This window comes from Sinohyriopsis cumingii, chromosome 18 (genome assembly GCF_028554795.1).
Source record: "Sinohyriopsis cumingii isolate HCF-2022 chromosome 18, ASM2855479v2, whole genome shotgun sequence".
Taxonomy (NCBI): Eukaryota; Metazoa; Mollusca; class Bivalvia; order Unionida; family Unionidae; genus Sinohyriopsis; species Sinohyriopsis cumingii.
In genome coordinates, this window is record NC_142978.1 from 45,570,154 (window position 1) to 45,596,201 (window position 26,048).

A 26,048-nucleotide genomic window follows, 5' to 3' on the forward strand; every position below is an offset into this window, starting at 1 on the left:
TTCTTGCTTATGATTTTGAAATTCTCTATCATTTCACGACGATCATGTCACTTGTAGTTCACCATAATACGCCAGTTTTATATTACAGTGTTGACATGTTATTTAGTCTATACACTAATGATCCTATTTTGTTTCTTTAAAATAAATTGCATCAGTTTTGGGTGATGACCGAATCTGGAGAAATTCGTCATGACAACGGTTGCATAGACTACCGAGAAAATACGATCAGATACTCGACGTGTCGCGATAATAATGAGGGACAAAAATGGCGTTTCACTCAGGTACGTTATATGCATCTGATCCGAATGCATCTGTTATAAGCAAATAATAAATAAATATATAAAAAATTAGTTACAATGGAAATAGCACTTTTTTGAAACGCAAAAGTCCTGAAATCGAATTTTACTGAGTGCACAACAAAAAGAATTGTTACAACTAATGAATTAACTTTTTAAGTTTCATCAAAAATAAAGTTTTATTTTAGAAAACAACGATAACGATCAATGACGATGCCAGTGATGATAATGATGATAAAAATTTTATGAGATAGAAGATTTGATTCTAGAAATATATTTTAATTAAAACTTGAGCCATGTTCTTCTCTTTTTTTTCCTAATATCATTACTTGGATTTAACATTTTTCAGGATTCTCATATCCAGCAGATTACATCTGGACTGTGTATGGAACGGGCAGCGGACAACAGAATGTTAAAGCTGAACGTCTGTCTAAATTCTCCACGTCAACTTTTTCACTTTGTAAATCTCAAATCGCAGTGATTGCCAATCACGTAAAAAAAAGTCAATCGTAACCACTCGGCCATTTCCGTGATCCATCAATTAAATATTTCGGTGACCGAAATGACCGAAAAGTTCCGATTCATTCATGAGATTAGCTTACGAATCCTAGAGATGTCTATCAGTGACGTTTTGTATCAATGTTGTTTGAACTCCTAGAAGGGCTGGATGGAATGGCAAAGTGTTTTCAAAACCAGGAAAGCGATAGAAATCATAAACTCGGTGAGCACATAATCTTTGGAAAAAAATCGTTAAAAGTTGAAACAGAAGGGACAGACAAGCATTTCATATAGAAAATATTAGGAAATACAACATTGTGTTCTATTTCGTTTCTTTTCCAATACTTTAGTTATATTCAATCACATTTATTTCATGAAAAGCAACTTTTAAGCTATGATGAATCAGTCTAAGAGTGCAACTAGTGACGGAAACATAGACAAACATAAACAAAAAACAGAATGTATTTTTCACTTATTTTTTTATTATGCGAAATGACATCTCGACCGCACGTCCACAAAAATAGCAAGACGCATGTTCGGTCAGGCTGATTAAAGCTTCGTTGCCTTCATAAGTCTGTTATGATTTCAGCGACGTTGAAGAGAGTGTTTTGTGTTATGATCGGGTATTCACAGTCGAAGAAAGTCTTTCGTGTTATGAACAAAGTTATCAAATTATCAAATACATCAAGAAAAAATATTACGAAACTTCCGTGAAAAATGTGTGATTTTATCATCTCTGTATATTTCTCATCTTTATCCAGACGAACTCTGTATTATGATTGTATCAAATATTTTACATCTATCACCATATGGTTTGAATATGTTGCATCGCATACTGAAGTTACGAATAGTTAAAGTCATTTACATGTATCTCAGTGATGCTTATATTAGTTTTAGGAGAGAGAGACAGAGAGACAGAGAGAGAGAGAGAGAGGAATAGCTTAGACTAAATTATTACTTGACTGTGGTAAGGATAACGTTGTATTCGACGTCTGATTCACGTTATGCGTGTGTACGTGTCGCTTTTTCTGAACATACATAGGGAAAAGGTTTTATAGTATTGTGAAGGGGGTAGAAAATTTCCGTCTAAATTATACGAAACTGGGAAAATGTCAACTGATTTGAACGCTGGTTTGTGTGTGTGTGTGTGTGTGTGTGTGTGAGTTTGTTTGCTTTGTTATACGACCGAACTCTTAATATATATATATTTTTTCTTCTTTAATAAAACAGTCAAACTGTGCACTTTATTTTGTAGTTTAATAAATCGATATTACTGCATGGATATATTAACAAATCAAGTTACTATTTCTATACTGCATGGATACATTAACAAATCAAGTTACTATTTCTATACTGCATGCATATATTAACAAATCAAGTTATTATTTCTATTACGCATGGATATATTAGTAAATCAAGTTATTATATGCTCATTTTTTCCCCCGTTAACTTTACATTGTCAGAATCGTTCAATATTCCCCAATACTGAACGCGCGCGACAATACACATATAGCATTCACGTGAATAAAGGAACTACTTTCTTTTGTAAACAAACAATGGACTCAGACGCCAGCACTTTTGATTTGTAAACAAATCATGTACACTCGCGCAAGAGGCTCTTTACGTTGTGGTTGTTTAAATTTGTTTCTGAATGAACTAAAACATGTTTCGTGGACTGCAAAAAAAACCCAGCTGTTTTGGCACATTCCGCGTTGATACAATGTTTCGGATTTAGGCTAGCTACATTATATAAATGACGGAAGATTAGGTCCTTACAAATAACATACAAGTGACAAGGCATATACTGTTTTCTTTAGCTGGTGATAAGAATGGCAAAATAAAATATACTTACAGTTTTACATCCTGAATTTCCTCAAAATGTATTTTCTTCATTCTGCAAATCCGAATTACATAAGCCATGTCATCGGTTTTCAATCTGGATTACACATTTCGAAACTGTGCTGTAATTTCGATGATAAGTGCAATTGCATCCTCCTTATTGCACTCAAAATGAAATGGCGTTTTTTTGATAATTGCAATTGAAAGACTTCATATTTTTCCCACATTATGATTTCAAATATTCAATGACAGAAACAGACACATTTGCAGACGTAAACACGCTTCGCCCGCGCCGCTTCAATCCGATGTATTTCATGTATAATTTGCACAGATGAATCCAGTCCAAAATCACAAACTTTCGTCGAATCGAAACAAAATATCAAAATATATTCATTCCAGATCAAATGGAACAGTTGTAAATGCGCATTCATTCACAATATGACTGCAAATTTCAACTAGGCACGCCATTTTCTTTCGAAAGTTATGTCGAGCGCGCGACTAAGGTCAAATTTACCTGGGCGGAGTTATGTGCGCATTAATAATGATTTCATTATGACAAATCTGCGCTTGTGTATTTAGTTTGGAATACGGCTTTCATTCATTTACTTTGTTTCTTGTAGTGTATTTTGTTTATATAATTAAACCTTAGGTAGAATACAAAATGAGCATATAATAAAAAGGTTACTGTATTTGTATGGGAAAATATGAACTCGTTTTGTCGGAAGGATATACTGCACTCACAAGTTCGTGCAGTATTCCATCCAAAAAACTCGTTCATATTTTCCCATACAAATGCAGTAACCTATAATTACTATTTCTGTTATGCATGGATACATTAACAAATCAAGTTACTATTTCTATTATGCATTGATACATTAACAAATCAAGTTACTATTTCTATCATGCATGGATACATTAACAAATCAAGTTACTATTTCTATACTGCATGGATATATTAACAAATCAAGTTGCTATTTCTATAATGAAGCACAACTGCATAGAAAAATACGTATGTGCAGTGAGTAAATATGACACGGGGAAAGAGTATAATTTCGATATTATATAGCTAACAGCTAAAAACAGGTATGTAAAGTGAGATAATGTGAAATATAAAAAGTTATTCATTTATTTTTAATCAACATTGCATATACATTTGAAGAAAAAATATGAGCAAATCTTTACAACTGAGAGCATATATATATATATATATATATATATATATATATATATATATATATATATATATATATATATATATATATACAGTATGAGAGTTGTTTTAGTCTAATGTGTTACTTAAGCATTATCCATATTCTGAAAACCTGTAAGTTTCATAGGCATGAGATGTAAAGAAATTACACGTTAACATAAGCCGTTGTTATCTTTTAGTACGGAGCAATAATTTGTTTCACCTACGGGTTGATTTGATGGATGGGGGAAAAAACAATGAAACTGGTGCTTCATTATCTCACAGGCAAAATTATTTGCTTATTTTATAATAAAGAAACAGTTTGCACCAAACAATTTCAATCACCACATTACATATTATACTTGTATTCATACGGTTTGTAACAAAGAAATGATGTCTTTAGTGCAATAAAGGTTTGACCCTACACAGACTCATTTGGTTTTGTTCATTATTCAGTCATTTCCCACTAAATCTGCAAAATTCTTTGAAAGTTAATTTTTTTTTCTCGTGATGACCGTGTTTAAGTATGCTTTCTGTGTCGAAGTCTGTGAGAATGAAGCCATCTTCCTCAAAACTGCTTTTCAAATCATCTGCCGATAGAAAACCGTCTTTATCCTTGTCCATGCCGTCGAAAACTTTCCGTAATTCCTGTTCACTGAAAGAAAAATTCTAACATGAGTTAAGTCTTTTCGTCGATATTTTCCCATCATTTAGTCCTCGTGTATAATAGTCAAAACAATTTGAAATTTGATTGAGATTTATCTTTCTTTGATTCAATAAATTTGTAATAATTAGAAAATAAAATTAGTTCCTCATGAAGAATTCGACTTCCTTCTCGGCATGGATAATTGATTTAAGTTGTTGTTGTAGGGTTTAACGCCATTTTTCAGCACACGATAGGCTATACATAGCGGCCAGTATTAATGGTGGAGGAAGAACCCGGGAAATCCCCGGAAAGAACCACCGACCCACAAGAAGCTACTGGCAAGCTTTCTCACATACCCACATTAGCCGAATCGGAGTCTCGAACCCACGCAGACAGAGGTGAGATGGCATTGATCCGTAACGGAGAGCGCTTTAGACCACTCGGTGATATACTAACAGTGTGACAGAGGTTCGGTATAAATTCAAAACCTCGGAAGGAAAGAATGAAAGATGGAAGGAAGGAACAGAAAAAGTAAAATCCTCTTACTCGACTATCTTAAGCTTCGTCATTTCTGTCAAGAACTCTTCCAAGCTAACCAGGCCATCATGATTAGCGTCTAAATCCACAAATATTTCCTGAAAAAGACAGGATAAAGTGAATACTTTTTTGTTACAGCTAAGATAGACCGAACTTAATATACTGTAAATATAAAAGTTGGAGGGCATATTAATCATTAGTCCAAACTTTCGACTGTACTGTCTTTGGTCCCAAAACCATCTGGATACGGTTTGTTAAAAACTGCTTGGTATCTAACTTTATTCACGTTTAAAAGCTTAAACAATAGTAAAGTGTTAGGATAGCATATGTGCGCTACTTTGCAAACAGTGGACTTGTCGAAAAGAATCTTCATGAATCCAGGAAAAGTTCCTACCCTTTGTTTTTGTTTGCTTTCAGACATACCCACCTGCAACGTTTGGTTAAAATCTATTAGTATTTCTTGGGAGAAAAATACCCAAGCAAATTTTTGATCTGACATAATTTAATATATTTAATGTATTCTTCAGACATATCTTAAAGTTGTGTTTGATAAAGATCCATTCATATTTGTTTGTGTTGTCACGCTGTAAAGCCAGTACAACTAATAACACGGATCAAAAACCTTTCAGAACGAAATATATTTCAGCGTGTTGACAGTAAACTTTTTAATAGAATGCAACGAAATTCAAGTGTCTCGTCTTAAGTTTGAATATGTACAAGACATTTTGTAAAAAAGCTCATTAAAGAAAATAACACAAGTAATGACCTCTAGTCATATTTGCATGATTTTCATTTTTTAAAAATCCATACTACAAAAAGTGCTAGCCACCATTCGTGCTGGAGTAATAAGCAGGAACCCCATTTCGATATGACCATACCATCATAAGTAATGATAAGTTTTTTAAGATGGTCACCATTATCGTCATTCTGGAGTTCTGATTAGCGCTATTTTCGTTTAGCAGTGTTACATATAATATCTATACGATCGTTTGCTGAAGAGCAGTAGCAATAACAAAATATCTAAGATTGTTACCGTGGCAGGTACACTGGTGGCCTGACTGGCACTATTTCTTGAGAAACACATACACAACATACGTCCTCTATTGGTGAAATTCCAGTGTTGCTACGTTATGAGTTCAGAAAAATAGCGATATGAATATTTTCAAGATGGCTACCTTAGTGACTCGTGTCTTTAAGTGAAAACCGCATGTCGATGCGACCATCCATTCAAGAGAGGCAGTAATAACAATATTTGCAAGATGGTTGCCATGGTGGCAACACTGCCGGTCTAATTGTTATAGTTTCTATTCAGGATCAACGGTGCGATCAACCACAGGAGGTCATTTAAACGAGACTCCGATGTCGACAAGCCGATACGTTCAGGTTCCGCTTAGGAGAAAACTAATTCCCCTGATTTTTCCCATTTATGAAAATGAAATTTGTATATCCAACAGGACGTTTAAAGGATATACAATTTTCACTATTTTAATATTTGAATGATGGGGTTTGATTTGGGTTTGAGAAGATTCAGCTATGACTATTTATGTTATGTATCTCAGAAGATTGCAAACTCTGTTTGGATATTTTCACTTTAGAAACTTCAAAATTATAAAAGAATTGTAAATGTTAAATAACTTTGTCTAGTTTTCTGATATTTTCAAATTTCAAAAGTACACATTCATCAAACTGAAATGGCTATGTTGTCAAAATCCTTCAGTATATTTAAAGGACAAAGGATAGATGTAGGGCTCTGATATTATATATTAACATTGTAAAGCATTACACGGAGGTTTGAAAACCATTGAATTTTAGATCAGATGTTATGTATAAATAAAGCAATTACGCAGTTAAATTTTGTGGCTTGACTAAAGTTACATTTCACGGCGGACAGTGAAGCATGCCAATAATACAAATAAAACCAAATAAAGATTAGCACAAAGACTTCGTTCGATTTTTTATCTTAAGCATTTATTTTTTATTTCTCTATTTGCACTTTTCTGGCAAACATGACGACAAACATGAGATTACATTTCACGATGTGGAGATTTGTCGTATAGGTTTCATATTTCTAGATAAATAGTTCATGCAGTGGTGTCAAATAATTATCCATGGTACTAATTTTCAATGTAACACTATACATCCTGGAGGTAACGTGTCGCATAATCGCTGTAAATTTGAAATAAAGAGTCTACTTCTCTTTATTTGCAGGGATGGAGTGCTGTTCCCTTACTTTTTTACCCCACCCACACCCACTCGCATATGAATAACACTCATTCCTACGCTTCTTTATTGCGTTCTCTCACGTCTTTTATTTTAGCACTACACCACTGGTTATTTGGCTAGCGTAACAATATGCCCCGCTCTCATAAAATGTCACAGCTCGTCATCATCATCAGTCTCATGACCTAGTGTGGTCGTCGAGGCACTGCGCTGCTGAACATCTGACCAGTTCTCTCCACTTGTCTCTATCACGTGCCAATGCCCGTGTCTCCGCAAAACTTTTCCTGGTCCATTCTATGATGTTGTCAGTCCACTTTTTTCTCTGTCTACCTCTCCTTTTACCACCCTGGGAACTGCCCTGCAGGACTGTTGTGGATAGACTGTTGGCTCTAGTGACATGGCCATACCATTTCAGCTTTCTCTTTTTGACGGTGGTGAGGAGGTCCTCATATTGGCCCTCTTCGCGCCTGATGGTGTTACGCACTTCTTCATTTGTGATGTGGTCCATGTAAGAGATGCCAAGGATGGTTCTGTAGCATCTCATTTCAAGTGACTGGATTCTTCGTTGCAATTCTGCTGTCAGGGTCCATGCCTCACATGAGTACAAAAAGACTGAGATGACAAGAGCTCGCAATAGTCTGATTTTAGTTTTCAGACAGATATTCTTGTCTCTCCAGATGGGTCTTAGCTTTGACATAGCTGCCATTGTTTGTGCTGCTCTTGACAAAATTTCTGCTCTTGATCCCTCTTCAGTGATTATGGGACCAAGATATTTGAACTGGCTCACTGTTTCCAGTTCATGTCCTCTGACTTTAATCTTGGCTGAGATTTGTTTGCCACTATTTGTCATCAGCTTTGTCTTCTCAGCGCTTATCTCCATGTCAAATCTGGAAGATGTTTCATCCAGGTTCTTCACTAAGGTGGCAAGCTCGTCTTCACTGCCTGCCAGCCCATCAATGTCGTCTGCAAAGCGGAGGTTGTTGATGTTACGCCCTCCAATGCTGACTGTCCCACAGTGGTTTTCCAGGGCTTCGCTCATGATGCGCTCTAAGTAGATGTTGAAAAGCGTGGGTGACAGGAGACAGCCTTGACGCACTCCCACTGTTGTCTGGAACCAGCCCCCACAGAACCTTGGGCAATTACTGCACTGGTAGTCTTGGCATACAGCTGTTTGATGGTATTGGTTAACTTTTGATCCATGTTATACTTCTTAATTGTGGCCCACAATGCCTCATGCCACACCCTGTCAAAGGCCTTTTTGAAATCTATGAACACATGATAGATGTCTTGTTGGTGTTGCGAGTACTTTTCGCACAGAACCCTGAGATTGAATATTTGTTCTGTTGTGCTTCTTCCACTCCAGAACCCGGCCTGTTCTTCAGCGATTATTTCTTCTGCTTGTGGTTTCAGTCTGTTCAAGATGATCTTCAGCATTACCTTACTAGCATGGCTGATCAAACTGATAGTTCTTTAATTTTGGCACAGCTGGAGATTGCCTTTTTTGAGAAATGTTATAATCAGTGACTGGGTCCATTGTGTTGGCCATTCACCAGTCTGCCAGATCGTGTTGCAGATTTTTGTTAGTGGCTCTTTCACTGATTCTCTCCCATTCTTGATAAGTTCAGCTGGGATGTTGCCTACTCCAGCTGCCTTCCCATTCTTCAGTGCTCTTATTGCTGACTCCACCTCTTCTTTGAGAATGGGGAAGTCATCATCATTTGAAGAGTTTGGAACTTCAAGCACCTCTGGGTCTCCTGTGGACTGATGGTTGTAGAGTTCTTTGCAATACTCAGTCCATCTTTCTGCATTGTCACTCGCTTCTGTGAGGCATTTTCCATTTTTGTCTTGAATGGTACTGACTCTTGGTTGTTTCTGTCTGGTGAGGTCTTTCACAATTTGGAATGCCTTTTTGCTGTTATTCTTTATCAGACTGTTCTCCATTTCTGTGCACTTTTGTCCAATCCAATTTTATTTTGCTTTGCTCAAGTTTTTTTTTCTGATATTCTTGTTTATTTCTCGGTACTCCATTGCCCCTGTTGTGTGTCTGGTGCTTTTGAGTTCTCTTCGGGCATCACACAACTTCAGAATCTCTTCTGTAACCCAGGGTTTTTTCTTTGAGCGATGGAGGCCAATGATGTCCTTGGCAGCTGCTGTCATGACTGTGTTGAAGGTGTCTGTGACATCACCATCCATCACAAGGAGTGGAGAAAATTTTCCTCCAATTGTGGCTTGAATGACTTGCAGATGTTAGGGTCCTTCAGTTGTTCAAGGTTGAATTTGAGCCTGATGTTCTTTGGCTTGTTAATTTTCTTCAGCCTCACTCGGAAGTTCATAATCACGAGGTCGTGATCACTCCCAACATTAGCACCTGGAAATGTCCTTGTTTTTGGTCTATTGATGCCAGATCGGTAACGGTTTTGAACCAGTATGTAGTCGATCTGGTTGTGATGGGTTCCATTTGGTGAGTGCCATGTCCAGCATCGTGAACCTTTATGTTGTCCCAGGGTGTTGGCTAGTACCAAGATGTTGTAGCTTGCGAACTCGAGCAGCCGTCTCCCTCTTTCATTGGTAAGCTCATTGCAAGAAGGTCCACAATGTTCTTCCCAGTCTTTTAGAGCATCTTTACCAACTTTGGCATTCCAGTCTCCTTGGATGATGAGGATGTCTTTTTTACTGACCATGTTTAGAATACCCTGTAGTTTGTTGTAAAACTCCTCTATTTCTTCATCATCATGATCGGTAGTTGGAGCATAGACTTGGATAATTGTGATGTTAAAGGAAGATGCTTTCAGCTGATTCTGCTAGATATGGGGCAGCATTCAAGCACAGATCCTTTGATGGCGTTGTTTACAAGGAAGGCTACTCCATTTATGGACTTGTCACACTCTCCACTATAGTATAATATATGCCCATCTTCGGTTTGGTGTTCTCCTAGGGATTTCCATCTAACTTCACAGAGTCCCATGTGTAGTGTTCCAGCTCATGTGTCAGCTCTTGGAGTCTTCCAATTTGTGCCATTGTTCTAATGTTCCAGGTGGCGATGGCAATGTTGTCTCTCGCTCTGATTTTATGATATTTTTCTGATATTTTCAAATTTCAGAAGTACACATTCATAAAACTGAAATGGCTATGTTGTCAAAATCCTTCAGTAAATTTAAAGGACAAAGGATAGATGTAGGGCACTGATATTATATATTAACATTGTAAAGCATTACACGGAGGTTTGAAAACCATTGAATTTTAAATCAGATCTTATGTATAAATAAAGCAATTACGCAGTTAAATTTTGTGGCTTGATTAAAATTACATTTCACGGCTGACAATGAAGCATGCCAAGAATACAAATAAAACCAAATACAAATTAGCACAAAGACTTCGTTCGATTTTTTATCTTAAGCATTTATTTTTTATTTCTCTATTTGCACTTTTCTGGCAAACATGACGACAAACATGAGATTACATTTCACGATGTGGAGATTTGTCGTATAGGTTTCATATTTCTAGATAAATAGTTCATGCAGTGGTGTCAAATAATTATCCATGGTACTAATTTTCAATGTAACACTATACATCCTGGAGGTAACGTGTCGCATAATCGCTGTAAATTTGAAATAAAGAGTCTACTTCTCTTTATTTGCAGGGATGGAGTGCTGTTCCCTTACTTTTTTACCCCACCCACACCCACTCGCATATGAATAACATTCATTCTTACGCTTCTTTATTGCGTTCTCTCACATCTTTTTTTTTTTAGCACTACACCACTGGTTATTTGGCTAGCGTAACAATATGCCCCGCTCTCATAAAACGTCACAGCTGACAGTACATAAAACCCGTCTTAAGCAGCCACCAATGAGAAGTGAAAAGAGTGGCTTCTTAAGGTAGGTTTTATGTGCTGACAGCTGTGACGTTTTATGAAACGTCTCATCAAACGTCACAGTTGTCAGTACATAAAACATGTCTTATGCAGCCACCAATGAGAAGTGAGAAGAATGGCTTCCTAAGGCAGGTTTTATGTACTGACAGCTGTGACGTTTTATGAGAGCGGAGTATATTGTTACGCTAGCCAAATAACCAGTGGTGTAGTGCTAAAACAAGACGGGTTTATTTTGACAATAATCCGGTATAACAGACCGCCATAAGATGACTATGAAGAGTGATTGGTTACCAGAGCTATATTTGAGGCAGGTTTGGCTGTATTCTAGTCAAGGTATCCAAACTCACTCTTCTAAAATTACAAAGGAAATATTATAGATGATATATTATCACCATAAGCACATTGACTTCATTCACTGCAATAATACATTGGATAAATTTTACTTTACAAAATTATGGTGTTTGTTGTTGTTCGTGTGTGTGTGTGTGTGTGTGTGTGTGTGTGTGCTTTAAGTCACAGCAACATAACTAGGTTATTTAGTGCCAAGACAATTGGAGTACAGTGCATCGCCCAAGGACACACGCCATAGATGTCTCAGACTAATTCGATTGTAGGATTCGAACCTACGCTCTTTCACTGACTACTTAGCTACCGTTGTTCCTGGCCTCACTGATCACCTCTCACGGCATGCAAAAAGGGCGCATCTGGTCTTTTCTACGTCTCTGAGTGCACAGGGGCCGGGGTGGGATGGAACTAAATTTTGTGTGAGAACAGATTGAGTTGAGTGGCTTGATTAGGGTCATCTTTCATAGCTGGTGCGTGCGCGTACCTTTCGTATGTATATTAACAAAAGTTACTTTCATGTCCAACGTACCACACCTTCAGCTAACATAAAGGCCAGACAATAAATTAGATTGATCTTCAGTTTAAATTCTAACGAAGATAATAACCCCCTTGACATTTCCTAGCCAAGTCGAGTGCTTTATTGACCTGTTTACAACCACGTAATAGCTTCAATACCGATAACATTCTGACGAGGTCTCCACTCGCCCACACAAGAATTCCCCCTGACCCCGAATGACACCTTGAAAGACAAATCCGTAAAGCTAAAGTAAACAATGACCAATTTAATGTGAAGTTTATTACAGCAGGGTAATTTCATGTTGACCTTATACGAGTAATTCATACAACGAATTAACCAGATTCAGGTGCAGGCTTTAATACTGTTGTAAGATTTTCGGGGTGGGTGGGTGGGGGGTGCTGTTTTATCGTCAGTTGGTGAGTTGAAGCACATCGAAGTTCCTTTATACAGATAAATGCTGACGTATATGAATAAGAACATATGATGATGTGTGAACAGATTTTATATAGATCATTGTAACTAAGACAGTGACATTCACTCCGTACATGCACATATTGTATATTTTCAGCAAACACGTACAATCAGTTTTTAGACACTTCCCACCTATACTCACCTCAATAGGTATATTGAGTTTTTTTACAACAAATTCATTTGAAATGGTAATAATGACAGTTGCGATGCCAGGTTAATTTCTTGGTGTAAAGTGCTAAGCATTGCCATGGAGGATAACCCAAAAATGTCTACATCGTGTTTCAGTTGCACTCATTACGTACGGCTTAAAAATACTAAACATATATAGTCAGTTTATTCACTCACATTTCGATTGATCCAAAACAAAACAAGAGGATGTTAAATTTCGATCTGAGATATAGTTGTATATATTTCTGATAGAGAAACTTGCCCGTATGGACCAAGCAAATCTAGCCTGTAATCTACGACCAATGCGATATGAAACTCGCCTGGGCTCTCAAGATATTGTTGCAAAATTTGCGGTGTTGATACTCCCGTTTTAAAAATAATACACACCACGGTATCGTGTTATTGTATTCACGAGAACTAGGGCAGCCTATGATGCTTCACGCTTTCGATCGACTGTTGCTCGTGATGATTTTGGACGACATCGTTTCGTGATGAGTCTGGACGACGTAATGTTGTGATGAGTCTGGACGACTGTTGCTCGTGATGATTTTGGACGAAGTCGTGTCGTGATGAGAGTCTGGACGACATTGTGTCGTGATGATTTTGGACGACGTCGAGGTTAAATTAGATTTTATTTCAGAGCTTCCAACTAACTGGCTGATCTTTCTCAGGCTCTATAATGTCCAGCTAGGTAAACCTACTCTTGGTTTTCATTATACACCTATCTGCTTACCTGGCCTTGCTACCTTCTTTCCAGGAAGACGATTTTACAATCATTAGCAAACAAGGCAAATCATCTATATACACCTTGCAAAACTGGTTTTGAAAATGGCACACTTCGAAGGCATAATCTCATGATTCCAAAATATGCTGCCATCCTAACAAAAACGTACTAAAACTGAACTTTAAAATAGAATACACATTCTACTCAAACATTTTCAATAACAACAATGCTTACTCCACGTGTCGATGGGTTTCGATCCCGTGTCCATTTGATTCACCTTATTGACGGCCATTTTCTTTTTCTTTTTTAAATCTAATAATTGCATATAAAACTTTCTTGGCATTATGACTCCATAGGCGCCATACTTATCCGTGCTTCTTTAAACAATGGCCTGTACTTTTCGTTTAATTCTGCAACTCAGAAACAAAGTGATGTTGTTCGACCTTTAAAATCTAAAATAAATTGGTACGCTATTGATGGCGAGTACATCGTACACTTTTCACAGCCACCTATGATACATATTACCAATATCTCCATCCGGCCGCCTTTTAAAAGTATACGTACCATGTCTTTTGACTAAATATATAATCTCGTCTGTACTCTACCCTGGGTGAAAGCGATTCTGCACAAGATTGCATACTTTTTCTCTCTGTACTTCATTATAGGCGGAAAGCAGCGATTCTGCACCAAATGACATACATTTCTCTCTATTCATCGCTCTGGTTGGAAAACATGATTCTATACCACATGACATACCATTCTGTCAGCACTTCGTTCTGGTTGGTAAACAATGATTCTGCACCAAATGACATACATCTCTCTCTGTTCATCGCTCTGGTTGGTAAACAATGATTCTATACCACATGACTTACCATTCTGTCAGCACTTCGTTCTGGTTGGTAAACAATGATTCTGCACCAAATGACATACATCTCTCTCTGTTCATCGCTCTGGTTGGTAAACAATGATTCTATACCACATGACATACCATTCTGTCAGCACTTCGTTCTGGTTGGTAAACAATGATTCTGCACCACATGATTCACATTTCTTTTTAAAAGAGTGTGACTAAACTTTCTAATTGTGTGTTTCATTGAACCCAAAGTGTGTGGATGGGTGGGCGGATCTTCCAGTTTAGGACTCAAGACAATAGAAGAATTAGATAATATGTCGTCATTTGTATTTCTGGACTTTACTGCGCACAAATCAGTCCCTGTAGATTAATTAAGGGAACACAATGGAGGCCTTCAGCTGGCCAGCACAAACGCGCGAGAATATGTGTGAAGGGAGTAGTATGTATATTGATAACGACAATAGTTGTAGATACACATGATCTGGGCACATTTCAAAGCCAGACTGTTTCATAATCCTGTTTCCAGACAAATGGATCGATACATTTCGGGAGACTAAAACTGCTAAATCACTTTTTCTCGCGTTCGTATTCATCCAAAAAGCCAGACCATTTGAACACTATAGATCCAAAATGTGATGTTCTTTTACAAATCAGATTCTTCTTCGTTAGCAACGTCATCTGTTTCTTCAACAAGAAAAAAAAGATGACGTTTCTCCAATACCTAGTAGGATCGCTGGTAATTGGTTTTGAAGTCAGCAGTTAAACTCGTCCTAAAGAAGGATCTGAGCTGTATGTCCGCGCCATGAGACGTGATAGTAATGATTTTGGACCATTTCCAGAGCAAGTACGACGAAACCCAGAACTACCGTATGCTTCCTAAATAAACGTTGCATCATCTAGTTATCTTCAGATTATTTATACTCGTCTGATTTTGTAATGGGTTGTTTAATGAGTAGAAGATGTGGGTTTTTTTTGTTTTTTTTTATTGTTCTGTTGTTTTTTTACTGTGGCGGACCCAAATAGCTATATTCACTAGTAGAGAGCAGCCCAAAGCTTAAATATTCAACAGAACGACGCGTCCGTCATTGGTTGTCATTTGTTCTCCGACACCAGTAATGTTAAAAGTAGTAGTAAAAGAAGGACAGACGGAGAAGAATTTGTTGGTCCAGATAGTCCAAAGTCTTGATAAGGCTAAGGCGATTTGATATGAAATATTCACAAGCTGTCGGAAATTACAACGTGGTAGTGTTTTTGCTTGGTGGTAGACCGAAAAATCAATCCCACAAATCTGTGTTAATGGACGATGTTGTGGGTCTGATGTCACCTATTCATTAAACTGTGCAATTATGCTGCATGTAAATTATTCCAGAACAAACCCGCGTACACTTTTAACACATACCGGTAATTGGTAACAGCCATATGAAGCGCGAAATTCAAAATGGCCACATGACAGATGGTTGTGCTATTCCAGGTGGATTTACAAGTCACCAAACATGATTTGCTCAGGAGATATAATATACATGTCACCAAAAGACCCCTTCAGCCGACGGTAGCTGCACTGCCACGAGAAATACCGGTGAGTGTTTAACACGTACCCTGGTGTGTGCAGTCAAATTAGGATGCAGATAATTGCAGCTTTTAATGAATGTGATATCAGCCCCTGACCCGAAACTCAATATCATCACGGGCGAAGGGATGATTTATCTGCCTAGCTTGGTGGCATCCTGAAAATAGTGATTATCATCGAAATCACCAATACGCTACAGTGTGCTCTATTTTCAATAAAATATTTGACTAATACAAAAAGGTAGGTACATTTCCCAAAATATAAACTTCAAATAGGAAGTAACGTTAGCAACTAAAATATATTCATCCATAACCTCGACTGTATTCGTGGTCTCCAAATTCATGACATTATTAAAAGTATATAAACAGACTGAACAATCTTGCTGAAAATTTTGCAAAGACTCCAGTCACCTACTACCCTCTTAAAACTAACCCCTCATTTACGTCTTGACGCTCTCTTCTAGCTGTCTAATCATTTATGTCCTGACGCAGTCGTCTAGTTAACCCCTCATTGAATCTCTGACGCCCTCTATAGACTCCTCATTTACGTCCTGACGCCCTCCTCTAGCTAACTCCTCATTCATGTCCTGACGCCCTCTATTAGCTAACTCCTCATTCATGTCCTGACGCCCTCTATTAGCTAACTCCTCATTCAAGTCCTGACGCCCTCTATTAGCTAACTCATCATTTACGTCCTGGTGCCCTCTTTTATCTAATTCATTATTTACGTCCTTACGCTGGGCCCCGAGTGGCCGAGTGGTCTAAAGCGCTCTCCTTTACGGATCACTGCAATCTCACCTCTGTCTGCGTGGGTTCGAGTCTCGGATTCGGCTAATGTGGGTATGTGAGAAAGCTTGCCAGTAGCTTCTCGTGGGTCGGTGGTTCTTTCCGGTTTTTTTCCGGGTTCTTCCTCCACCTTTAATACTGGCCGCCATGTATAGCCTATCGTGTGCTGAAAAATGGCCTTAAACCCTACAACAACAACGTCCTTACGCACACTTTTAAATCATAATTTACGTCAGGAGGCCTCTTTTTATACTAACTCATCATTTACGTACTGACGTGCAAGATTTGTGTTATCCAGTCTATTGGCGACATATTTTACTTTAAGAAAAGACTTATCGAGCACAAAATTTAGAAACATTCAAAACAAACCAAACTCGCCAACCATTTCAACTCAGCTATACATTATGTTCATCTGTACAGTTCCTCGAAATGCTACCCACTGAGTCTAATCAAACATGGAATAGCAACGAATAATCAGCTACCTACTGAGTCTAATCAAACATGGAATAGCAACGAATAATCAATATCTTCCTCTCAACTAGTTTAATCAATTTATTATTATTATTATTATTATTATTATTATTATTATCATTACATCTTTCTATCACTCTACATTGTGATGTAAATGCATTCATATCTTTGCTTCTCGTTGTGGAAATTAATGGACGATGTCTAAATAGACGCGACAATATTGCACCACTACATTATGGCGTTTTAATGAACCCAGTGTCCTCACAATAGATCACGTTAAGCATCCAAATTTGTTCACAGGGCTCGTAATGTTGCCTAGAATTTATCTACCAGTCATACATTTATACATGTACACAAAAAATATTTTAAATAATCAATCTGCATTTCGCGAAGCGTACGCATGCTGACAATCATTTTTCATCGTGACTTTTTGATTGGCTGAAATATATTGACATCTGACGGGCGTTTTCAATACGATCGTAGTGAATTTCCTTAAAATGATAACTAATAAGCTTTTACCAGTTTTCGGCCGGCCAATGAGAAGGCGGTATTCCATTTAGCGCGTTGTGAAGAGAAGAAAAAAAGGACACGTACCCGTACATTTTCAGACACACACACACAGACCAAGGTCCTCCTCGGGGTACAGGAAAAAATATACACAAAGATTTGCAAACACTCAGTTATAGGTAACCCGAGTACACCGCTATCGATGGCACCATCGAGTGACCAGCATACCCATAACAACGTAGAAAAACAGACCATGCTAAGCAGTCCAGTGTTGTTGTGTACATCAGAACTTGAGTCATGCTCCCGTTATACACGTATGATTGGTCTCTTTTTTACACACTCAGTTAAGTCGTCTGTAAGATGCTCTTTTTCTTTAGCTTTTATGTTTCTATTACTTTGCATAATTTGCTTCTCTGTGCTAAGATGGGAAAATCATGATTTTTCTAATCGTGTCAGTCGATGCAGTTGCGACCTTAGCTAGGTGAGAAAGGTGCGATAGTACCGAGGGACGCAAGCGGGGGGGGGGGACGAAACTTTTGGAGTTTTTTATATAAAAAAAACCAGATTATAATTAAGAAAAAGATTATTTAAAAATAAACTTGAGTTTGAAAACAAGACTGCATATTTCTAGAAATATCTCAAAGAATTTATTCAGTAGTATAGAAATTAGGGGGGTGGGGGGGGTGCCATTGTCATTTCGCACCGGGCCATCACAACCCTAAAACCGCATCTGCTCTATGTATCTTACCGTCTTTGGTCTCACTGGATAGTTTCGTATTTTGACACACACACACACAAACACACACACACACACACCATATTTTTAAGGTAGAAGGCATGAACCTAATTATCACAAGCCCTGCATTTATAAATTCACACATAAGCTAAATCTATAATGTGGTTTAGATTTACTTTGAGTTAGGCTTGGGAATAGGTTGGCTTGTTGGTGACTGCCATTCACAGTTAGATGAGCATTGGAGATCAAATGCGTAACTTGAGCTGCAAATGAGCTGCCGACTTGGCTTACGTATTTATGTGTGTCTGCTACAGAGGTAAATATCTAAAAATCTATATGGTTGAGGGGTGATGAAAAGTATGCTAATTTGTTATAGTACTAGTGAACTTTATTCATGCATAAGGCACATACTGATTCTTTTAGCTGCCTTGTCACAGGAAAATATTCAAAATGGCTATTTCTTGTCAAAAATGAATGTAAACTTATGGGGTTGGTGGCAGTGTTGGTTCAGTATAAAGCCACCATTTGCATCAGGAATTAACCTGATTACGGCAGTCAAAATCTCACATGTATGCTTTCTACAAAAATCATTAGTTTGTTTTTATTTGTATCTTCAGTGTAAAATTATTCTCATTTTTCTGTAATTGGTCATTGTTGGATGAAAATTTACCAGATAAAATGTCCAGTGAGACCTTTAAGTCACCGTTCTGAAAATACAGATCAAACATTGTTATTACTGTTCCCTCAACCCCAGTGGTGCAAGTTGATTTTAACTCCGTCTCTCCGGTACCGTCGTAAAGGCAACGAATGACTGAGTGGTACTTCGTATCTGACCGTACCGGATTTACTTGTATCACGGCCCCCAGAAGGGACCGCTCCAGTGGTTAGAGCGTCCGCCTCGGATGAGGGAGGTCGCGGGTTCGATCCCCGGCCGAGTTATACGAAAGACTTATTAAAAAAAATGGTACTAACAGCTGCCTCGCTTGGCGCTAAGCATTGAGAGGTTAGTGTTAGGACTGGTCGACCTGGTGTCAGGATAATGTGACTGGGTAGGACATTATGCTACATGTCTGCGGCATGATGCTCAGTGCTAGACATCACTATAACTGCTACACTGCAGACATCGTAGCGATATGACTGAAAAACTGTTAAAGCTACGTTAAAAATCCAAATCACACACACACACACGCGCGCGCGCGCGCGCGTTCTTATAATCTTTTACATATTTGTTTTTAGGGGGGGTTGTTGGTTCTTATAATCTTTTACATATTTGTTGGGGGGTGGGTTGTTGGTTTTAACGGCACTTTAAATACATTATTGACTCTTTAATTCCTATGAAATGGGAGCTAAGTACTTTTATCAAGGTCGCACCGAGGCAGCCGAAGTAAGCTGGTCTGGGAATTCAGCAATAACGGTCGAGTACTTATCCAGTGCCTCTCCTCGCAAAATCTCGCGATTCTTGGAAGGACAGTATCCATTTAGCATGCCGAAAAGTCTAGTCGTCATAAGCTACAAGTAAAACGGAACCAAAACCAGTAAAGGGCAAAATATAGGTCATGACGAACTTTCATTGCAAGTGTGTGGTACTAATAGAAATACTTATCGTCGTAAGTTTAGTTATTTTAGCATGAATAGTCCCAAGAGAAATTAATGTTCAGTGCAAAATTTATCTTAGTGAAACTAAAGCATGGCATAAGCTAAATGCACTAACTTAACCCAAGCCAGTAAACTGTGAAATGTAGGTCACAGTGATCTTCTCTTGTAAGGGCGCGTGTAGCTCTCACTAGCATGGTTCAAGTTAGGATTTAGGGATATTGTATCTATGCATTTTTAAAATAGGAAAATGTACTTTTATACTCTTCAATAATTTCGCACTTTATAATATCAAATGAACAAAACTCAATGATAAAAGTTCTTTTCTCATTCGAGTCGAGTCCTTGTCCGTTTATGTCTGCACGATTCTCATAGTCAATGAAAGAAATTATCCACAATTTACTATAAATTCAATGCACACAGTTCATTAGACGCTTTCTATGGAATTCTTATGAAACATAGCTAGTCCTACTGTAGAAAAGGCCAACAGTTTATTCAATTTGCATATGGAAATAATTTATGTTAGGTATTATTGTGCCATCACGCGATGCTGTGCTCATATTACAGAGTGCAGGTGTTCTACTGATAAATACAAAGGGTGTAAATAGCAATTGGGTTCCGTCATACAAACAAACATCTAAAGGTACATATATGTACATTTGGAATTGCATGGTGTAATTCTAGTCCCAGCTATTGTGTGCCAACATTTTTAGTGGCTTTATCTTGACAGATGGAGAGATACAAAATAGTTTTAATTTAGCAACGTTCTTTATCGCCCTTGCAGCAAGCCATGATGATAGTACCGTAGATTTTATTAATGCTTACATTGTTTTTCTAAAAGTTATTATTAACCGGTTTGTGATAGTGGACATTTAATTTGGGCAATAAGCGCGAAACAAATTGTATCATGTTCACGAATCTCCTCCAAAGTAGGCCGATAAATCAGCCCCTCCCCCGTGATGACATGGATATCCGTTTAGGGGCAGATATCACCTATTCATTAAAACATGCAAAAGTGTGCAGACATTTTTGGCTGCACACATTGGTGTACATTTTATACACTTACCAGTATTTCCCGCGGCTGTGGAGCTACCGTCGACTGAAGGGTTCTTTTGGTGGCATGTACATTATATTTCCGGAGCAAATCCTAAGTTTGGTGTTCCGGAATGATTTGCAGGCAGCATAATTGCACATTTTAATGAAATGAACGGGTGACATCATACCACATGTCATGCTTCAGTATCAGCACAGATTTGGGGAGTTGATTTATTGGACTATCTCAAACGATGACATGTGTTGCACGTGAAAAAAAGAGGCCTTAATTGATTACTTTGATGTTTTCAGTAAGTCAGTGTACAAAGTCCAACTAAACCCATCAGATTCCAAGTCAGACGCTCATCTACATAATGCACATCAGATACGAATGGCTGATTTCAAAACCAGGAACATGGCGGGTGCGGAAACCCGCCAAACTGCGCCAAATAATTTGACACAGTGACAGAGAACGCATCTCTGTATTCGAGTGGGCTATCGGTAATTTATTTACATCACATTCGCCGAAACTCATCATATATTGAACGCAGTAAAATAATACTTAAAATGATCTATTTTGATTAATCTAGCATGAAAAGTGCTTGAGAAATAAAATTGAAAAAACTGAGCACAATTCATTGGAGCATTAAACATGGGTCACCGTGGCCTACTTTTGTGATGATGGTGTAGTTCTCATCAAGATTCATCCCTTCACCAAGTTTCATGATTCTAGGTATAACAATATTTATCAAGGGTAGCAAAAACGTAATACGTGGACGTGAACTAAACGTGAAACATTAACATTATCCGGTAGTGTTGCACCTTAAGTGAGCCCAGGTGACATTTTTCGGCCCCAAACTGGCAGTGTCCACCTAAATTTAACAAATATCCATATTTTGATCATTACGGGGGTGGGAGTGGAAGGAGGCAGAGGTACAGAAAATGTCAAATTGACAGTTCAGCCAGGAGGGCAAAACTGGTAAACAAGATTCCCTCGAAGGGACTGACGCTGTACTTGGCGAAATTAATTTCCGGAAATTCAAGATACAACCATACCTTCTTTATAATTGCTGAGTGATTAAACCCTCTCTGATATTGTTCAGCTACACAAGATATGTAAATTATCTGCTGAGGTGGACATATTGGATGTCAGATTGCCACCATTTACATTTAAGACAAAGCAGACATCATTAGAACTCTTTCTGTGAAAAGACCATGCAATAATGATCATTTCTTCAGGGGGAGCAGCAACAAACAAAAACAAATTCAAGAAAGACGCAGTGGATATCGGATGTACGACTGGTTCCATTTATTTTCATTTAGTTTAAACATATTTTATTTAATCAATTTGTAATTGGAGATTACAAGAGGTACGATATGGAAGGTAAAGGATTAGAACAAAAGCCAATAATTTACAGTCTGCTTCTCCTTTTCATTTTGGACTAATTAGGTAACATGCAACGCATATTGGTGTAAACCCTATGTTTATGTAGCCGTTTATTTGTGAGGAGTAGAGAGGACAATATTCAAACTGGACACCATAAGGACTCTTCTGATGAAAACCCCAAGTCAAAATGACTTCCATTTAAGAGAATATTATAAAATATATGTTGGATATCAGATCAGCACCATTTTAATTTAGGATCAACGAAACGTTAAAAGAAGATCTGGATATTATCTTTTATTGAAAACCCCCACAAACGACCTTCTTTTATTGAGACGACGTGCTACTAATCGAGATATGTACATATACTTTGATGATTCTAGCATGAACAGAGAGAAAGAATTTAAAACGTATAACTGGACCCAAGATAGTGTAGCGTACAACTGGAGTACAGTGACCTGTTTTATTCGTCAAGATTAAAACCTCACAAAGCTTCACGATTCTAAGTATCGCTTCATTTATTGAATCTAACTCATTAACAAATTGTACGAATGTAACTGACGAATTATCAAGGCATAAAATCCATTATTTCTGTTAAAAATGATTTAGCTGGGTGCAAGAACTCCAAGGTCAAAACTAGCTCATGCAACTTGTGAGCGGGGTGTAAGTAATGCACATGACGACTAATTATGAATAAAAATTAATATATATGAATAATATCTCCACCATCATTCGAGTTTAATTTGTTTCGCATAGAATACATCAAGCGTGTCCAAACATGTCTTTATTGTGAGCGGGGAGTTTGCTGACGTTAGGATATCGAGCCAACTCCAGCGGATCCAGTTATCTAACGATAGTTAAATAACAATATTTCCCCAGCATAATTGACTGACTGAAGTATGTATGTATGTATGTATGTATGCATGCATGCATGCATGTCCGCACACACGCACGCACGCACGTACGTGTATGTATGTATGTATGCATGTATGTACGCACGCACGCACGCACATACGTGTGTGTATGTATGTATGTATGTATGTTTTTACTGTACCTGAGTACAAAAACGTTAATGTACTGACCACTAAAGGACAAATTAGAAAACTAAACAAAAATGAACTGCATAAACATTTTGGACGGTAAAAAAGAGGTTACGATTAAAAGAGGTTACGATTCTGTCAAATTTATCACAGATAAAGGTAAAGCATCATTGTATATTGACTCTAATGTCGTGATAAAGAAAACATAAGTATTGTGTAAACTGACTATACTGAAAGACGATATCTCTACCTGGAACCTGTCTCTGCGTCATTCTTGCTGCAACACATTGTATTGAATATCAAGGACGGTATTTTTTTTTTAAGTTTGCAAATTTATGTCGTCTGCAAGGAACACAAGTAACAAGATGAAAGGCTGCTAAGATGCAAAATTTCGAGCGTGGGAATAGAAATAACATATTGAGATAAATGACGGTAAAATGTTTTGTATTTTGTTATGAGGGACTAACCTAGTACGAATGTGACATTAGAGAAGTTGCTTTGGGGGAAATGGAGCCTCCGAGGATTTATTAAACCCTCCCGAGTGCCAACACTCGAAAAATGCTATGACTTATCAGATTAATCAATAAAGACGACATACTCGACATTGTGTCGGTACACACATTTTGTCCGAGTTCTTAAATTGATTAATCATGCTAAAAATTAACGTGCGAGTTTTTGATGCATGAGTTCTCTCTCTCTCTCTCTCTCTCTCTCTCAGTTTGGAGTTATTGCAGAATACGATTTATCCAACGCCAACATCCATCTTTTCTCTGTCAATCGTTATGTTTATGAAGAAAATGAACACTAAAAGTGTAACAATTAATCTGTCGTTTCAATAATGTGAGCCAAACCACACTGTAATCATACAGTTTACGAAACGTGTATATTACTTGTACATGGTCAAATACTGCAATAACCTTTCCATTTCGTGGCGAATAAAACTATGTGAGACTGCATCTATTTGTTATGTGTATTGTAAAGAACACGTAATTCAAAATTTTCCCTATTCGTTCGTACACAACGTTGCTACCTGTGCTGTCTTGGAGAAAATAAACTGTAATAAAAGAAGAAGAAAAAAAGAAACAAACGAGCTATAATGTGTTCCTCTCGCTTAGCTGAATACATAAGTGGATAATTGTGTTAGCGTGCATTAGAATGATAGTCGAGACAAAGGTGTGTCTACTTACGAGCACTTGAAAAATACTTACAACGAAGTACTTTGCTTTTGAGAAGAAAAAACTTACCGAGTTATCTTCGAAATGTTTTCAAAAGAATTCTTCAATTTTCACTGAACAAACACAGTACTGAACTCTAGCGTTCACAAATTCTAGTCACATGTACAGATAGACAGACAGAAGAAAATTAGAAAAAACTACTAGATAAAACATAATAATGCATTAAAAAAAGACAAACAGTAAAACTGTATCAAAACGAACGAGAGAAAGACGAAAGATAACATGAAATAACAGCTACGAATGCTAAACAACAGAGAATAAATCTATGTATACATACAGTAATCAACTACTTGCTCAGCAGTTTCATGAAATCTAAGTGATTGACAACTGCCCTCATCCCAGTTTTGAATTTTGAAGCTTATGAAAAAAGGCACTTACCACAATTTCTCTGTCCTTCATGAATGGTCTGATAGTCTTCACTGCATAGGATAAATGCTGGATGGTGATATATCCGTATCGCTCTTTGTCCATTCTTCGAAAAAAAGACAGACAGTATTGCAGATGCTTAGGGTCAGCATTGGAGAATTGTTCCATGATTGTCATCTCTTCTTCTTCAGTCATAGGTCGTGGAGACTCGTATTCTATTTCATTATCACTATCTCCTTCTTTCTTCGAGTTGTCTTCATTAATTGGATCTTGACATATTTCTCCGCTTTCTTCTCCAACATTTTCCTTGTCTTTCTCCGGATCTGTCGAACTAAATTCACCCCTTTCGGTCGGTGATCGTTCTCCATTTTCAAAAAATCTGTTATCATTTTCAGGAGTCATGACATTGTTATTGGCTGGTCCCATTTCATTGAAAGGCACAATTTCGACCGATTCGCTGTCCATTTTGTATTCAACTCCGACAACTGGACTCTTTCGTTCGTCCTTACCTTGCAGAGTGATGTCGATTGAGACTTGTTACATGGTGCTCACTTCCTCGTCTGTATCCCTCTCACCGCGTCTCCCAAAACCGGCGAAATTTTCGTCTGCTTCGCTCAGCGCTCTGTTGTCCACTGTCTGCGTTGCGATAACCTTGATGAAATTTGTGCGATGCGTTTTGTTAATTTTACTGTCTGGGCTTGTCGTCTGCGATCTTTTATTGATCACAATGTCCTTCCTGCTATCAAATATTGGCGGGTGTAATTCAGACTTAGAACGTTCCAGTTGTTCGATTTTCTCTTTCACAGACATTCTATGTTCCGCACTCATTTTTGGGAATCAACTCAGTGCAATAACGATTGCAGAAATCAAACTTTTAAATGGAAACCAAACGCTTATGGATTTCCAAGCACACTGATCCAAAACGATAAAACTGAATGGTGTAACACCACATGAAAATCCTATACTGGACACAGAAACAGATATGAGAAGTTGCGGTTAAATCGATCCAAGATATGTCGATAGCGTGATATGAAGCGTGGACAAAAATCCTGGGTCGTCATAAGCAGACATTTCATCAATTCTTGTCCTCTTCAGTTATTAATTTTGTATCGTTATCTTATGACGATGAGGCAGTCATAAATTCCAATCTTCTCC

General features: G+C 37.8%; 2 protein-coding genes across 2 annotated transcripts in view; one reads left to right on the plus strand and one right to left on the minus strand.

Annotated features, from left to right (window-relative positions):
- The window catches only part of LOC149776550 (polypeptide N-acetylgalactosaminyltransferase 5-like), a 38,649-nt gene extending 36,746 nt beyond the window's left edge, over positions 1–1,903 (plus strand). The window contains exons 12-13 of the mRNA XM_089941008.1: positions 156–281; positions 646–1,903. Coding sequence (XP_089797134.1) covers positions 156–281; positions 646–777 — 258 coding nt within the window. The 3' untranslated portion in view covers positions 778–1,903. The remainder of the gene's footprint in view (positions 1–155; positions 282–645) is intronic.
- Positions 1,904–2,036: 133 nt separating this feature from the next.
- Positions 2,037–25,821, minus strand: LOC149776551 (uncharacterized). The gene is made up of 3 exons (XM_089941010.1): positions 24,906–25,821; positions 5,015–5,103; positions 2,037–4,477 (listed from the first exon to the last, which is right to left on the minus strand). Exons 1-3 carry the CDS (start codon positions 25,356–25,358, stop codon positions 4,279–4,281), a joined length of 741 nt encoding a protein of 246 aa, XP_089797136.1. The 5' UTR covers positions 25,359–25,821; the 3' UTR covers positions 2,037–4,278.
- Positions 25,822–26,048: the final 227 nt, after the last annotated feature.

Coding starts and splice junctions, on each gene's coding strand:
- LOC149776551 (XM_089941010.1), bottom strand. CDS start 25,358: ATGGACAGCGAATCGGTCGAAATTGTGCCTTTCAATGAAATGGGACCA. Junction 5,104..24,905: donor TGAAGGACAGAGAAATTGTG/GTAAGTGCCTTT, acceptor TGTCTTTTTCAG/GAAATATTTGTGGATTTAGA. Junction 4,478..5,014: donor ACGAAGCTTAAGATAGTCGA/GTAAGAGGATTT, acceptor TTTTTCTTTCAG/TGAACAGGAATTACGGAAAG.